Source organism: Schistocerca nitens, chromosome 2 (genome assembly GCF_023898315.1).
Source record: "Schistocerca nitens isolate TAMUIC-IGC-003100 chromosome 2, iqSchNite1.1, whole genome shotgun sequence".
Taxonomy (NCBI): Eukaryota; Metazoa; Arthropoda; class Insecta; order Orthoptera; family Acrididae; genus Schistocerca; species Schistocerca nitens.
The window spans coordinates 1,005,450,281-1,005,465,613 of record NC_064615.1 but is presented as its reverse complement, the minus strand read 5'-3'; the positions used below and the strand labels follow the sequence as shown (position 1 = coordinate 1,005,465,613).

Genomic DNA, 15,333 nt, shown 5'->3' with positions numbered 1-15,333 from the left:
CATACGCAGAACACACTGGGTTGTAGTGGGGAGGGAGTTAGTCTCCATGTGAGCCGTGTTTACTTTTAGTGATTTTGCTGCTTCCTCCTCGTTTACAGTTCTCACATCAAGTGAAAACAAAACAGATTTCTGTAGCTGGGAGTGGTCAAGTAAATTAAAACACATTCACATAATTGCGGAAAGCCAAAATATGTTATTAGTTTCAGTTTTCTGATTTTATTTTATTTCCATATTTTGTTGTCGAGCATTAATCGTCTTGCAGAACAATGAAGTTATTTTTGTCGCTTTGCGAAGTAAATGTGGCTTTTATTAATTTTTTCCGCGGAGACAGTCAGTTTATTAGAAACGAAGAGTTTCATTCCACACTGTTGGCTAGTTTCGCAACCAACGGTTGCTTCATCAGGAAAGAGGGAAGGAGAGGGAAAGACAAAAGGATGTGGGTTTTAAGGGAGAGGTTAAGGAGTCATTCCAATCCCAGGAGCAGAAAGACTTACCTTGGGGGAAAAAAGGACAGGTATACACTCGCGCGCACACACACACATATCCATCCGCACATACACAGACACAAGCAGACATTTGTAAAGGCAAATGTCTGCTTGTGTCTGTGTATGTGCGGATGGATATGTGTGTGTGTGTGCGCGAGTGTATACCTGTCCCTTTTTTTTCCCCCTAAGGTAAGTCTTTCCGCTCCCGGGATGGGAATGACTCCTTACCCTCTCCCTTAAAACCCACATCCTTTCGTCTTTCCCTCTCCTTCCCTCTTTCCTGAGAAGCAACCGTTGGTTGCGAAAGCTTGAATTTTGCGTGTATGTTTGTGTGTCTATCAACATGCCAGCGCTTCTATTTGGTAAGTCACATCATCCATCTTATATAGAAGGAAACATTCCACGTGGGAAAAAATATATCTAAAAACAAAGATGATGTGACTTACCAAACGAAAGCGCTGGCATGTCGATAGACACACAAACATACACACATAATTCTAGCTTTCGCAACCAACGGTTGCCTCGTCAGGAAAGAGGGAAGGAGAGGGAAAGATGAAATGATGTGGGTTTTAAGGGAGAGGGTAAGTAGTCATTCCAATCCCGGGAGTGGAAAGACTTACCTTGGGGGAAAAAAGGATAGGTATACACTCATTTCAATGAGATCTATCTTTCATGAAATCCTCCCCACTCCACCAAGAGTGTCTTTCCGCCGTCCACCTAACCTTCGTAACCTGTTAGTTCATCCCTATGAAATCCCCAAACCACTTTCCCTACCCTCTGGCTCCTACCCTTGTAACCGCCCCCGCTGTAAAACCTGTCCCATGCACCCTCCCACCACCACCTACTCCAGTCCTGTATCCCTACCCTCTGGCTCCTATCCTTGTAACCGCCCCCGGTGTAAAACCTGTCCCATGCACCCTCCCACCTCCACCTACTCCAGTCCTGTAGCCCGGAAGGTGTACACGATCAAAGGCAGAGCCACATGTGAAAGCACCCGCGTGATTTACCAACTGACCTGCCTACACTGTGATGCATTCTATGTGGGAATGACCAGCAACAAACTGTCCATTCGCATGAATGGACACAGGCAGACAGTGTTTGTTGGTAATGAGGATCACCCTGTGGCTAAACATGCCTTGGTGCATGGCCAGCACATCTTGGCACAGTGTTACACCGGGCGGGTTATCTGGATACTTCCCACCAACACCAACCTATCCGAACTCCGGAGATGGGAACTTGCTCTTCAATATATCCTCTCTTCCCGTTACCCACCAGGCCTCAATCTCCGCTAATTTCAAGTTGCCGCCACTCATACCTTACCTGTCATTCAACATCATCTTTACCTCTTCACTTCCGCCTCGACTGACATCTCTGCCCAAACTCTTTGTCTTTAAATATGTCTGCTTGTGAGATGTCTGCTTGTGTGTGTATATGTGTGGATGGATGTGTGTGTGTGTGTGTGTGTGTGTGTGTGTGTGTGTATGTGCGCGCGCGCGCGATTGTATACCCGTCCTTTTTTCCCCCTAAGGTAAGTCTTTCCGCTCCCGGGATTGGAATTACTCCTTACCCTCTCCCTTAAAACCCACATCCTTTCGTCTTTCCCTCTCCTTCCCTCTTTCCTGATGAGGCAAAACATTTTGTTGCGAAAGCTTGAATTTTGTGTGTATGTTTGTGTTTGTTTGTGTGTCTGTCGACCTGCCAGCACTTTCATTTGGTAAGTCACATCATCTTTGTTTTAGATTAATTTTTCCTACGTGGAATGTTTCCATCTTTGTTTTAGATTAATTTTTCCTACGTGGAATGTTTCCCTATGATGTGACTTACCAAATGAAAGTGCTGGCAGGTCGACAGACACACAAACAAACACAAACATACACACAAAATTCAAGCTTTCGCAACAAACTGTTGCCTCATCAGGAAAGAGGGAAGGAGAGGGAAAGACGAAATGATGTGGGTTTTAAGGGAGAGGGTAAGGAGTCATTCCAATCCCGGGAGCGGAAATACTTACCTTAGGGGGAAATAGGACGGGTATACACTCGCACACACACACATATCCATCCACACATATACAGACACAAGCAGACATCTCACAAGCAGGCATATATAGGGAAACATTCCACATGGGAAAAATATATCTAAAAACAAAGATGATGTGACTTACCAAACGAAAGCACTGGCACGTCGATAGACACACAAACATACACACAAAATTCAAGCTTTCGCAACAACTGTTGCCTCATCCGGAAAGAGGGAAGGAGAGGGAAAGACGAAAGGATGTGGGTTTTAAGGGAGAGGGTAAGGAGTCATTCCAATCCCGGGAGCGGAAAGACTTACCTTAGGGGGAAAAAAGGACGGGTATACACTCGCGCGCGCACACACACACACACACACACACATATCCATCCACACATATACAGACACAAGCAGACATTTTTGGTCTTTAAATATGTCTGCTTGTGTCTGTATATGTGTGGATGGATATGTGTGTGTGTGCGAGTGTATACCCGTCCTTTTTTCCCCCTAAGGTAAGTCTTTCCACTCCCGGGATTGGAATGACTCCTTACCCTCTCCCTTAAAACCCACATCCTTTCGTCTTCCCCTCTCCTTCCCTCTTTCCTGATGAGGCAACAGTTTGTTGCGAAAGCTTGAATTTTGTGTGTATGTTTGTGTTTGTTTGTGTGTCTATCGACGTGCCAGCGCTTTCGTTTGGTAAGTCACATCATCTTTGTTTTTTGATATATTTTTCCCATGTGGAATGTTTCCCTATATATATATGATTATAATAGAGGGAAACATTCCACGTGGGAAAAATATATCTAAAAACAAAGATGATGTGACTTACCGAACGAAAGTGCTGGCAGGTCGATAGACACACAAACATACACACGAAATTCAAGCTTTCACAACAAACTGTTGCTTCATCAGGAAAGAGGGAAGGAGAGGGAAAGACGAAAGGATGTGGGTTTTAAGGGAGAGGGTAAGGAGTCATTCCAATCCCGGGAGCGGAAAGACTTACCTTAGGGGGAAAAAAAAGGACAGGTATACACTCGCGCGCGCACACACACACACACATATCCATCCGCACATACATAGACACAAGCAGACATTTGTAAAGGCAAATGTTTTCTGGAGAGCAGGGAAGTTCTACGCAGGTGTATAAAACATTTACCATTCAAAGGATTGATATTTTTATATTTTCAGGGGAAAGTGTACTGTCACTCAAAATGGAAGTAGTCTATTTTTGAGCTATGAAGAAGTGTATTTTCACACGTTAAAAGAGTTTTTTTAACCGGGAAATAACAATTTAGGAATTTATTTATTTATTTTTCTTGTCCACATATACACCCTGCTCATAAGAAAAATTAATGAATCTTTTGTAATTCAAGACATTCGGCATATTTACGTTTGTAAAAATAAGTGTGTTTGTATTAGGAGATAGAAATTTCTTTGTAGATGCTACAGCTTCTTGAGACAACCACAGAAACCATAGGGGCAAACTTGCTACTCACTTGGAATGGCAACTGTACAGGAGTGGTAAATTCCTCAGTATCCGGGTTCTTCTTAAGACTAGACTTTGGTAAGGCCATCTGCCTCTCCTTCACAGAAGTAACAGTATCCCATTGTTTTTTTCTTTCCTTCCGTCTTTTGCAATAGCTACACACAGGTGTTTGTAACTATGGACAAAAAATAGTTCTGACTGCAAATTATGTATTTTCACTGGTAATGAAAGTAACTGTGGCTTGGAAATCGCATCTGCGTTGGCTGGGTACAAAGAATGAAAGAACTCTTTTAATCTTCTCAGAACTCTCACACAACATAGCAGCACACTAAATCCACGATCTCCAGCAAGCAGTGACTGGGAAACTTGGAAGGGAAGGCAACAACACTGCACAGAGCTTTCAGTGGAGAGATGAAGTGATATGCAATGCCATCTTCATTCCTTATGGATTCACAATCCCCGTGAAGGGCATGGACAAAGCATGTAAATGTACTTCAAGTTAGGGAATAAAAAGTTTCAGTTGATTAACAACTGAGACCATGCATGGAGGCTGGTCTATAACCACCAGAAGAATGTTTTCAAAGTTGATACCGCTAGGCCACAGTTTTCGACAGAAATCTATGATAGATTGCATTACTGTGCTGGCATTAGCTTTCTGCAGCCTCTATATTTGTCACAACATGGGCTTAATTATCTCCCGTGCTAAGGGTAAAACTTAAATGTTAAAACATATTGTTCCATTGAGTCTGTAGTTGCATCTAGAATGATTCCCACATCAGTCATAGACACTTTCTCTTTGATTCTTTTTATTGTTTCTTACTAAACGGGCACTATATAGTTTTTTCTTAAAGTATTATTTGTGTATTCCTGAAGAAATCCCTTGAAGGCTGGATGGTTCAACTTACTGAGCGGAATTTCTGCTTGTGTAAGAACTGCACACAAATCAGTGTTGAATTCCTTCAAATTTTGCTTCAAATGCATTTTGTAACAGAGGCTGGTGTAATTTGTTTGTTTGAAGAGTCATGTTCTTTTAATACTCGTAGCTGGAAATGTATTGTTTGATGCGATCTCACTGGTGTTTTTCTTCTAACAAAATTCCTCAGTCTTAAATAGTACATAGCATAACAGCTCCATCAATTTCTATGGAATTTGGTTTGGATTCATGAGCCAGAATAAAAAAAGTAGGTACTGGACACCTTCGCTATGGTAAAATCTAAAATCTAGTAATAAACTTGTTTAGTAACAAAGTAACATTCCCCAACAGCAGGCTACTGATTCTGGTGAAATTAGGATGGAGTGAAATACAGTCAGTGAAGTACACTCATTGTCATTTGCATTGTTGTAAGTTATTTATAGCAGTAAAGTGAGAGGGATAGTATTTGTCAGAAACACAATTATTTTCGATTATTGCGGCATGCTTTTAGTCCTACGTTTACTGAAGGAAGTAGGCTTACTATTCCCATATTCACTGCAAACTGAGGATACATTAATTGAAATTTAAATATCTTGTATTGATTTGAAACTATAGAGAAATGGAATTAAACTTACAAGCCATTTCTCTTATGAATAATACACTGAAGAGCCAAAGAAACTGATACGCCTGTCTAATATCATGTAGTGCCTCCGTGAGCATGCAGAAGTGCCACAACATGACGTGGCATGGATCGACTAATGTCTGAAGTAGTGCTGGAAGGAACTAACACCAGGAATCGTGTAGGACTGTCCATTAATCCATAAGAGTGTGAGGGAATGGGGATCTCTTCCGAACAGCACATTGCAAGGCATCCCAGATATGCTCAATAATGTTCATTTCTGGGGAGTTTGGTGGCCAGCGGATGCGTTTAACTCAGAAGAATGTTCCTAGAGCCACCCTGTCGCAATGCTGGACGTGTGGGGTGTCACATTGTTATGCTGGTATTGCCTATGTCTGTCGGAATGCACAATGGACATGAATGGATGCAGGTGATCAGACAGGATGCTTACATACTTGTCATCTGTCAGAGGCATATCTAGATGTGTCAGGGTTCCCATATCACTCCAGCTGTACACGCCCCACATCATTACAGAGCCTCCACCAGTTTGAACAGTCCCCTGCTGATATTCAGGGTCCATGGATTCATGAGGTTGTCTCCTTACCCGTGCGTGTCTATCCACTTGATAAAATTTGAAATGAGACTTGTCCGACCAGGCAACATGTTTCCAGTCATCAACAGTCCAATGTCAGTGTTGACGGGCCCAAGCGAGGCGTAAAGCTTTCTTTCATGCAGTCATCAAGGGCTTTCATGCAGTCATCAAGGGTACACGACTGGGCCTTTGGCTTCAAAAGTCCATATTGATGATGTTTCGTTGAATGAGTTGCACACTGACACTTGTTGATGGCCCAGCATTGAAATCTGCAGCAATTTGTGGAAGGGTTACAATTCTGTCACGTTGAACGATTCTCTTCAGTCATCATTGGTCCTATTCTTGCAGGACCCTTTCCAGGCTTTAGAGATGTCGGAGATTTGATGTTTCACCGGATTCCTGATATTCATGGTACTCTCGTGAAATGGTCGTATGGGAAAATCCCCACTTCATCGCTACCTAGGAGAGCTGTGTCCTATCGCTTGTGTGTCAACTATAACACCACATTCAAACTCACTTAAACGTAGATAACCTGCCATTGTAGCAGCAGTGACAGATCTAACAACTGCACCAGACACTTGTTGTCTTATATAGGCATTGCTGACCGCAGCGCCATATTCTGCCTTTTTACATCTCTCTGTATTTGAATACGCATGCCTATGCCAGTTTGGCACTTCAGCGTAAAATGCTCTCAAGGCGATTACCAAGAAGCTACAGTAAAAGAAAAGAAAGAAAAATGGGGATTATGGACAGGGTCAGAGGAAAACAGGAAAGGAATAAAGATTCCAAAAAGGGTCATGAAAACATGTTCTTTTCACAACTACAAGAATACTTTCGCACTGTGGTATCTTTCCAAAGGGGTTTAATTTACCCTAAGAAAAAACGTGTGCATTAAAAAATCCGAACCCTGTTTATCACACGAAAACTTAACACATTTCTAAGATACAATTTTCCATCTTCACACACGCACACAAGTGGACGCCCCCCCCCCCCCCCCCCGCCACACACACACACACACACACACACACACACACACACACACACACACACACGCGCGCGCACACACACAAGAATCAAAGTATCTCAGTGCATATATATTGAGATGGTTTGATCGTTGTGATGGTGTACACCTGAAGATGGAAGCTTGTTCTTTAGAAATTCGTCAGTTTTAATGTAATGTGATCAGATCACAAGATATTAATATGGATGGGCCGAATTACTCTCTTAAATCCGCTTCCATTGAGCAGTGGATAAAATTATAGCTATTAACCAATCCTTGGAATAGAAGATTAATACAACAATTTTTATGTCATTGAGGAACCACAGCAGTCAGATTTAACATTTTAATAATAAAAGGCAGTGCAGATCGCAATATATTACCCATTTTTAATTGCAGTAACAAAAAAAAAATTATTGTGATCTGGACTGTCTTTTGTTGTTAGAACATTAATGCATTTCCAGTTTTTTTCCAGCTGTAGCTCTGCTTGAAAGTTTCTTATTTTTTGTTTCTAGGATTTGGACATGATTGTGGACCAGCTGAATGAGTTAGTTATGGGCCAGCAGGAAGTACCAGCAAGATCTCGTCAAAATGGGAAAGGACCTTTACCATCATCTCTTCCACAATCGTCTTCTTCAATTTTGGATGCTGCTGACTCAGATTCTGATGACGATGATGATGGCAAAGTCCGCAACGATGGAACACTTCTGGCAAGCGATCCTCCAAAACCACTGTACGTTGTTTTGTCATTGCTGTTGTGCTGAGTAGGATTTATAGAAATTGTGGTCAAAACTTCCCTAATATTCTGCCATAATGTGAGCCCTTATTTTGTACATGGGGTTATCACATTGTAGACATAGTGATTTGCTTCATTTTGTTTTGAACATATTGAGTCTACACAGATGTACAATTTTTCATTTTTTATTGGTAAATTGGGAGAAAGTAGAGAAAATGTGTTGGTTTAGACATTTACATACATCCATATATACCATCACCATGATGAATGTCGAATTGGGTGGTGGTTGGTGTCATCTTTGTCGCTGATGGGACCCCAACCCTATTGCATTAGTTCACTGCGGAACTAGTACAAAAACACTTGGTGCTCTCCATTTTGTAGATGCTGGATGCAGGTGCAACTTGGTATTTTCCATGAACGTTTCATTCATTCTTGATGCAACTGGTAGGTTGGAGACTGTGCAAAATTAGGTCTGGATGTTTGTTTAGTTAACTCATTTGTTTGATTCTCACAAATTAGATAATGAAGGTAGGTACTGAATCACGGAAGTTGTGTGACAGCGGACTTATCAAGAAGACAAGGAACCTAGTTACTTGTTGATATGCAATAATCTAGCCAGCATTGTTTTACATACTGTGAAGAAAAATAATAGTAAGTAACCGGAAACAAATCATGTGTAAATCAAGAAACTTTATACTATAGGGAATTACTGAATGAGGCAGTGCGGCCTTTAAGACACTGAATTCATATTTGGGAGGATGGAGCTGCTCTGTTCGACCATCCAGATTTGGGTTTTCTATGGTTTTCCTAGATCACTAAGGCAAATTTTGGGATGGTTCCTTAATCACGACCACAACTGACCAACTGTCCTATTCCCTGTCAAAGCATGTTATGTGTGCTGTGTGTTGTATATTTTGGCCTATTGATGTGCATCGTATTACCTCAACAAATCCAATATAGTTGTGAGATGATTCTTGGATGAATAAATATAAATAAAATAAGTAAAAGCTTCAAAAAACAGTGTGCTTGCAAATGTAAATACTCACTTTAACAGTGTTAGTCCTGCCCATAAGGAAATTTTACAGCTTCAAGTAGATCTTGTAATGCACTGCAAATGTGAAGACAAACCCTCAATCCATCTTTTGACCGCTTATCGGAAACGGATGTTAAGCCGCAGGTGTTCAGTTATGCATAAAATGGAGGATGCACAACCTCCTCCTATTTCTCAAAGAACAACATTCTGACGATCATGTTGGTCAAGCAAGCCTTCACGTTGTGGCTGTCTTACGTTAAGTTTATTGTACCAGATGCTTAAACATGCCTGTATTGATTGTGATACATAGTGTGTGGCACACTGTTGTTTGTTGATCTGATGCGTCATCCCTTAGGAAAAGCAGTTGTCCGTATGTTCTGTACTCTTGCGGAATGTGTATTGCGTTCTTGGGTGCATCTTTGTCTTTTCAAGGGGTTACACTTCACAAGAAATTTCATTGGTGTTTTTATTTGTTTATTTATTTTTAAACTGGCTGCTATCTTCTGAATGCACAGTGGAACTCCTTTTGTTTCATTATGACATACTTAACTCTGAAAGCACTGATTGATATTCAGCCCTTTGCAATTGACACCATTTTCTTTGAATAAATGAAAAGCAACTGAGAAACTGGGACCTGTTGTAGTATGGACTATGACAAAATGAAGAAGCTCATTGTAGACCACCTATGTATTTGTTGGACTTAGGTACATTGTTTAGGCACTAAAATTTGCTTAATGTGGCATTGTCTGGTAGCTGTGCCTATCATGAAACAATTGGTATATGTTTTTTCCCTTTCTGTTTGGTTCTACACCAGCAATACATTTGGAAGATGAGAGTGGTACAGTCATAGTGGAAGAAGTTAGAATGTGGTTTGTATCCCTAATTAGAATCATTTGCTGTTTTCTCGAGTCAGCAATAAAGAACAGCGGAGCTTGTTTACATTAGAATTCTCACTGTTATATCATTAATGATTGTGGAAGATATGTTTAAATAATTCTCTCTGAGCAATTATATGTTACTTGAAGTACTATAAGAGTGTGAAAAGACATAAATTTGAATTTTCATTATAAACTCAAATATCAGCAGTAATTCTATTCAAGTTTGTACCTCATCTCAGTCCTCAAATGTTGTAACTTGTGTTTCACGTCCTTCCAATAGTTCCTGGAACTTGTATTTTGTCTAACAGGGAACCCCTTGAGTGCAGGTCACAAAAGGCTAATGATGTGGCATTCGGTGCCCCACATATTGTCTACCATGCGACCACAGTGTTGACTGCTAGTGGCAACAGGGGACAGGACTGGAAGTATCCAATGTTGAGCACAGCATGAGGATAAGGAGCATAGTTGAACTGCTTAGTCGACAAGTAACTCACAACAGTACTACAGTGCTAGTAGTGTTGATACAGAGCAGGGCAGTGGAAATAATAAACAAAGCAAACATTGCATTATATCCACAACAACAGTTGCTGAAGTTGACATTACATCAGCAAGGAACCCAAGAAAGAAGTGACAGATGAAATACTAGTGTTTCTGCAAGATGAGTCACTGGAAAGTGTGGTGTCCTATGCTTGACTATGCGAACGATGTATATGGGGAGTACAGTGATGACAATATGTGCTTAACAAGTGAAAAGTGATTGGAAACGGTTGTCAAGCCACGTAATTCATTATCCTTGTCGGACCGAGAACCACAAATCCCATAACCAGTAAAACGTAGTAAAGGACAATCATTGTCCAAGTAGCGGGTACTAAACATAATTAACACATCGAAGATCATCCACAGCACAGTACAAATACAGTTATGATCAGATTTCATATAATTATGCAGAAGTATGATCGTATAGTGCATAAGAAAAGCTACAGATATTCAAGGAAGGACAGGTGCACTGGTGTTCCCACATTTCAAAGATGCTCTATACAGTCTACGGGATGCCCATTGTAGTGACCTAATACATTATGCATATCAAATGGTGCACAATATAGATTACAGTGATTTCAAGGGAAGAGGTGGATGTTTGCATAATTTTAAACAAAGCTGCAGAAGTGGAAGAAGTAAGATAACGAAATTTCAAACAAAGCGTCAACTTGATGATGCACAAAAGACTATGGAATCAGCTCAAAAATTTGTAGATGAGATAAACAAACTTATTTCATCATTTGATAAGGAATTTGTTTTCAACTCCGACCAGTCGAGATTGGGAGAGAAGGCGCATTTGAAAGAACCCTGAAAATTAAAGGTACCAAGAGAGTTGTATCAAGATTAACTAACATCAATGCCTTAATGCATTTGTATACAATTATGGCGACCTTGAATTTGAATGGTAAATTGGCTGGAAAGTTATTTATTGTGCTGCAAGAAGTTGGAGTTGCTCTGCCCCCTATGATTTTTTCTCATGTTCGTGATCTTGCAAGGGCAGTACGGAACGTTTACATCACAGCAAGCAGGAGTGGGAAAATGGGCATAAGAGAACTATGACTAAATTATGAGTACCGCTTTTGACTGGTAACTGGTCAGAATAACTTGCTTTTGCTTGATTCCTGGCCTGCGTATGAAAATGGTACTCCTGTAGAGAAAATTATCCTTCCTGAAAAGAATGACATTGCAGTTCATACCATGTGGAACCATTGGACAAATTCAGCCTCTGGATGTTTGTTTTCTCCGTGCATGTAAAACCTATCGCACTGTTTGCAGTTACGCCTTAAAGGATGGCCAGTTTCACGATAAGCTCTGTGTTTCACATTTGGTTGCATGCTATCACCTTGCACAAGTTCTCTCATCCCATTACACCAACATAATTCCATATGCATTCCTTAAGAGTGGATGCCGAGCTGAACATTCTACACAGTTTGTAACTCCCACGGAGTTCATCTTTGATCTTGATGGTGTGCACCTCTGCGATCATTGTGGCATGTCATTTTTCAGTCAGTGTCGATGATGGAAGTTAACGGTTTCTTTTAAATATTTCTAGAATGTTGGTGATGACCATTTTGTGACGTGTACTACATATGTTCCATAGAAGATTGATCTTTGCCCCTCCCGACCACACATTTTCTGTTGACCTCTTGATGCTGTGGTGTGTCATTAGCAGCTAATATTTTTCCTGTTGTAATTGTTAACCCTGCACTTTCGAATGCACCTTACTAAAGATTGGACTAGCGATATCACACTCAAGGGTCCGTTCTAAGATTTTTTTTGTTGGTTACAGTGCAATATTACTCAGGCTATAAACTCACTTATATATAAATTTCAAACAGGTCTTGCAGAACTAGCTTCAGGAGGGGGGTGAAGGTGATAAAACATAAAACAATATGAATAGTATGGCAGGCAAAGCAAGGGAGGTTTGTAGAGAAATAGATGATATTAAAGTTCTTGTAAATAGATTCTCATAGGGATGCAATACTTATTATTTGCCGTATCGTCTTCAGTGAACCAAGAAGTTGTGCACCTTCTATTTGTGGTGCTTTTACTATTTCCATAATATATTTTTGTCAATCCCATCTCCTTCCAATGCAATTGCTTGTATTATATTAAACAGAAACCATAGTAAGTTATTGTTTGTACTGTTAATTTTGTACACTGATTGCACTAATTTTAATCTGTCTCTCTATTACCAACTTTCATTCTGTGTAGGCCTGAACTCTCCCCCTACAGGCCATTGGATCCAGGGCACCAGCCTCAGACAATGGTCATACATGAAGGTAAAATATTTTTCTGTTTTCATTACAGTTTTGTCTCTTGTGCCAATTATATTAATTCAAGCAAAACTTTAGCGAAGAAGAAAGTTTACAGGTTGCTAATGTCACAGTTGCATCTTAGACATACTATTGAGGGAAGAAAGAGAGGGTTGCAAGTTAGATACAAAACTGGATTAGTTGGAGTTAAACAATGGGTAGTGCAGATCATAGGCCAAAGTCATTTATGAATTACAACAATATCACAGAAGAAGAGTAACCTAAATGTTTTGTGTTTTTCAGAATTTTTACCCAGTACAACTCCACTTTTCTGGATAACATATATCACACTTTTATGCTCCCAGTAGTAATGTTTTCCCACTGTTTGACGTTTTCTATGTTAAGGATGTTAATTTCCACTCTCTTTTTTTTACATTATAATTCTTAATTTCACACCATTTACTTAACAAACCACCGATAGTGAAGATAAAAAATGAGTAATTGAGATTAATTATGTAGGCAAGATGCTGGTTTTAAAGTAGTGTGAAACACTTACTGTGCAGGTAAATGTTATCAAGTGATGTATGGTGTACAGATTTTTTGGAATATGTACTGGTGATTTTTGAAGTGGTGGTTAGATTGTGAACTAATAGCAAAGCTACAATCATAATTGTCACATGCTTTTGGCACTTCTTCCAAAATACATTGTGTTTTCCAGTGGCAGTGGTCAGGATGAGACCTGACAGCACAGCTATAATTTAATTTTACATTTCACTGTATACTATGTCCTACAGAATTATATTTCATTATGCCACCACCTGTCTACATACATTTAATTTCATTATGATATTTGTAGATTGTAATTTTGTGGTTTTTTATGCCTTGTTATGTAATCAGCATCAGCTGTTGTCAGATGCTATCCTGTATTTTTGCAAATTTTTCTTAGTCATTGTACATCCACAGGGTAGCAAGTTGTATGATTCGATATTAGATACACTTATTGTCTACAGTTTGATGTCATATGTGTGCATGTAACATATACCCAGCTCTTGTAATCACTTTCAAACTTTGCTAAATTTTTGATTTTTTTGTATTTATGAACTTGAAACCTAATGGAAAAAACATTCAGTGGAAGAAATTGAAACAATTTTTTTATTTTTTTTATTTTTTTATTTTTTATTGTGAACCATTAAATTCCTTTGAAAAGTATAAAAGAGGGGTTTAACAGTACTGAATAATGTTCTGATGAAATGAAATTAATTTATGGGAAATATCAAGTAATAATTCTTTCAGGTGCTTCTTCCAGTGGTGCTCCAAACAGACCTCTGCCACCCACGCCAGATGAAGAAGAAGGCTCTGATAGGACTCTTGTCATGAAAAGGGTAAGCTCCCAGTTACAACATGATTATTACAATTTTAAATGTCAGTCTCTATGCTTGATTAGTTATAGTTAGATGCACTGCATTCCTGTATGTTTTTGTGATCTGTTGCACAATATGTGTCAAGCTTTTGATTGGTGACTTGATGTACATAGCTTTGTGCTCTATATGGAATTCCTGTTAAGTGTTTTCATTTAATATGTGAGCTGATTGTTAGCACTTCCATTCCACAGATATTCGTTAAAAGATAGTCTACATTTTTCGAAGTTATGCGTCTGTGTAGGGTGCTCTGTCCTACATAATTTGGGTGTAAAAGAAAGCTTTTCTTTCATGGAAATGTGTGCTTTTTTTGTAATTGGTGTTAAAGTGGGTATTTAGCCTTGCCATTACCTGGTACCTTAATTATCTCTTATCTAAAATTGCTGTTTCCTAGCAAGAACTTTTGTGTCTGTATTATTTTAACTTTTCGTTTGTTATTTGCGACTTGAATAAATTCTGCACAGTTGTGCAATATAGTAGTGTGACATAACCCATTACTGTGATTGTGGTTCAATGCTAAACAAAACAGTTTCACAGCTGATCAATGTTCTGTTTTGTGCATTTTGTGTAGCTAAATGTTGCATATATATAGCATGTAATTTGTGCCGGTGCTCACAGTATCTTATTTTGGCAAATATCATTAAACAAATCTTATATTTAAATTTGAGGATGCAGAGGAACGACATTTACTACAAGCACATCAGTGAATAGAGACATTCTTTTATTCACTATGTAAAATCTTGTACCTCTGTCATAATATGTTAGAGAACAAAAGGTATCAGACACTTATGTTATGAGACATAATTATCATTAAAACGACAAAAGAGATGCTGCTATTTGCTTAGGTATGCTAACGTAGCAGTGTGTTAAAATCAGTTCTTCATTTGAAATGTATGTTTCATATGCCCATTTGCCAGTCAGTGCCAGTTGTATATATGCTTTGACAGATTTAGCATATGATGGCAATAAACTTACGCACACATTTATAGTTTGAGCACGATAAACAAACAAAGAAAACTGACATTTGAAGTTTGTAGCATTGAATGAATTGTGTGCAAAAACTGACATCATGTAAGTAGAAAGGCCTCTCCATTTCAGATATTGTAGCTAACCAAAAAGTTTACACCTGGAAAGAGGGGACACTCATTGTATATGAACGACTGTGTAGTGGAACTTTAATTTGAAATCTGGTGCCTCCTAAGTGCTACATGCATCAGAATTCTCATAAGAAAAGGTACTCTTGCAGACTTGTCAACAGCAATCGTAGCCTTAAACGTGGTCCCAGTATTTTATGTTAGAATAGTCCAAACCTCCCATTTCTTAGCCAGTGTTCTTTCACTGCTCATAAAGATGAAATAAAAATTTTGAGGA

General features: G+C 39.4%; 1 protein-coding gene across 3 annotated transcripts in view; it reads left to right on the top strand.

Annotated features, from left to right (window-relative positions):
- The window catches only part of LOC126237357 (serine/threonine-protein kinase mig-15), a 325,139-nt gene that overhangs the window by 183,586 nt on the left and 126,220 nt on the right, over positions 1 to 15,333 (top strand). For all 3 annotated transcript variants that reach the window (XM_049947425.1, XM_049947424.1, XM_049947423.1), the window contains exons 13-15: positions 7,621 to 7,838; positions 12,504 to 12,571; positions 13,838 to 13,926. In XM_049947425.1, coding sequence (XP_049803382.1) covers positions 7,621 to 7,838; positions 12,504 to 12,571; positions 13,838 to 13,926 — 375 coding nt within the window. The remainder of the gene's footprint in view (positions 1 to 7,620; positions 7,839 to 12,503; positions 12,572 to 13,837; positions 13,927 to 15,333) is intronic.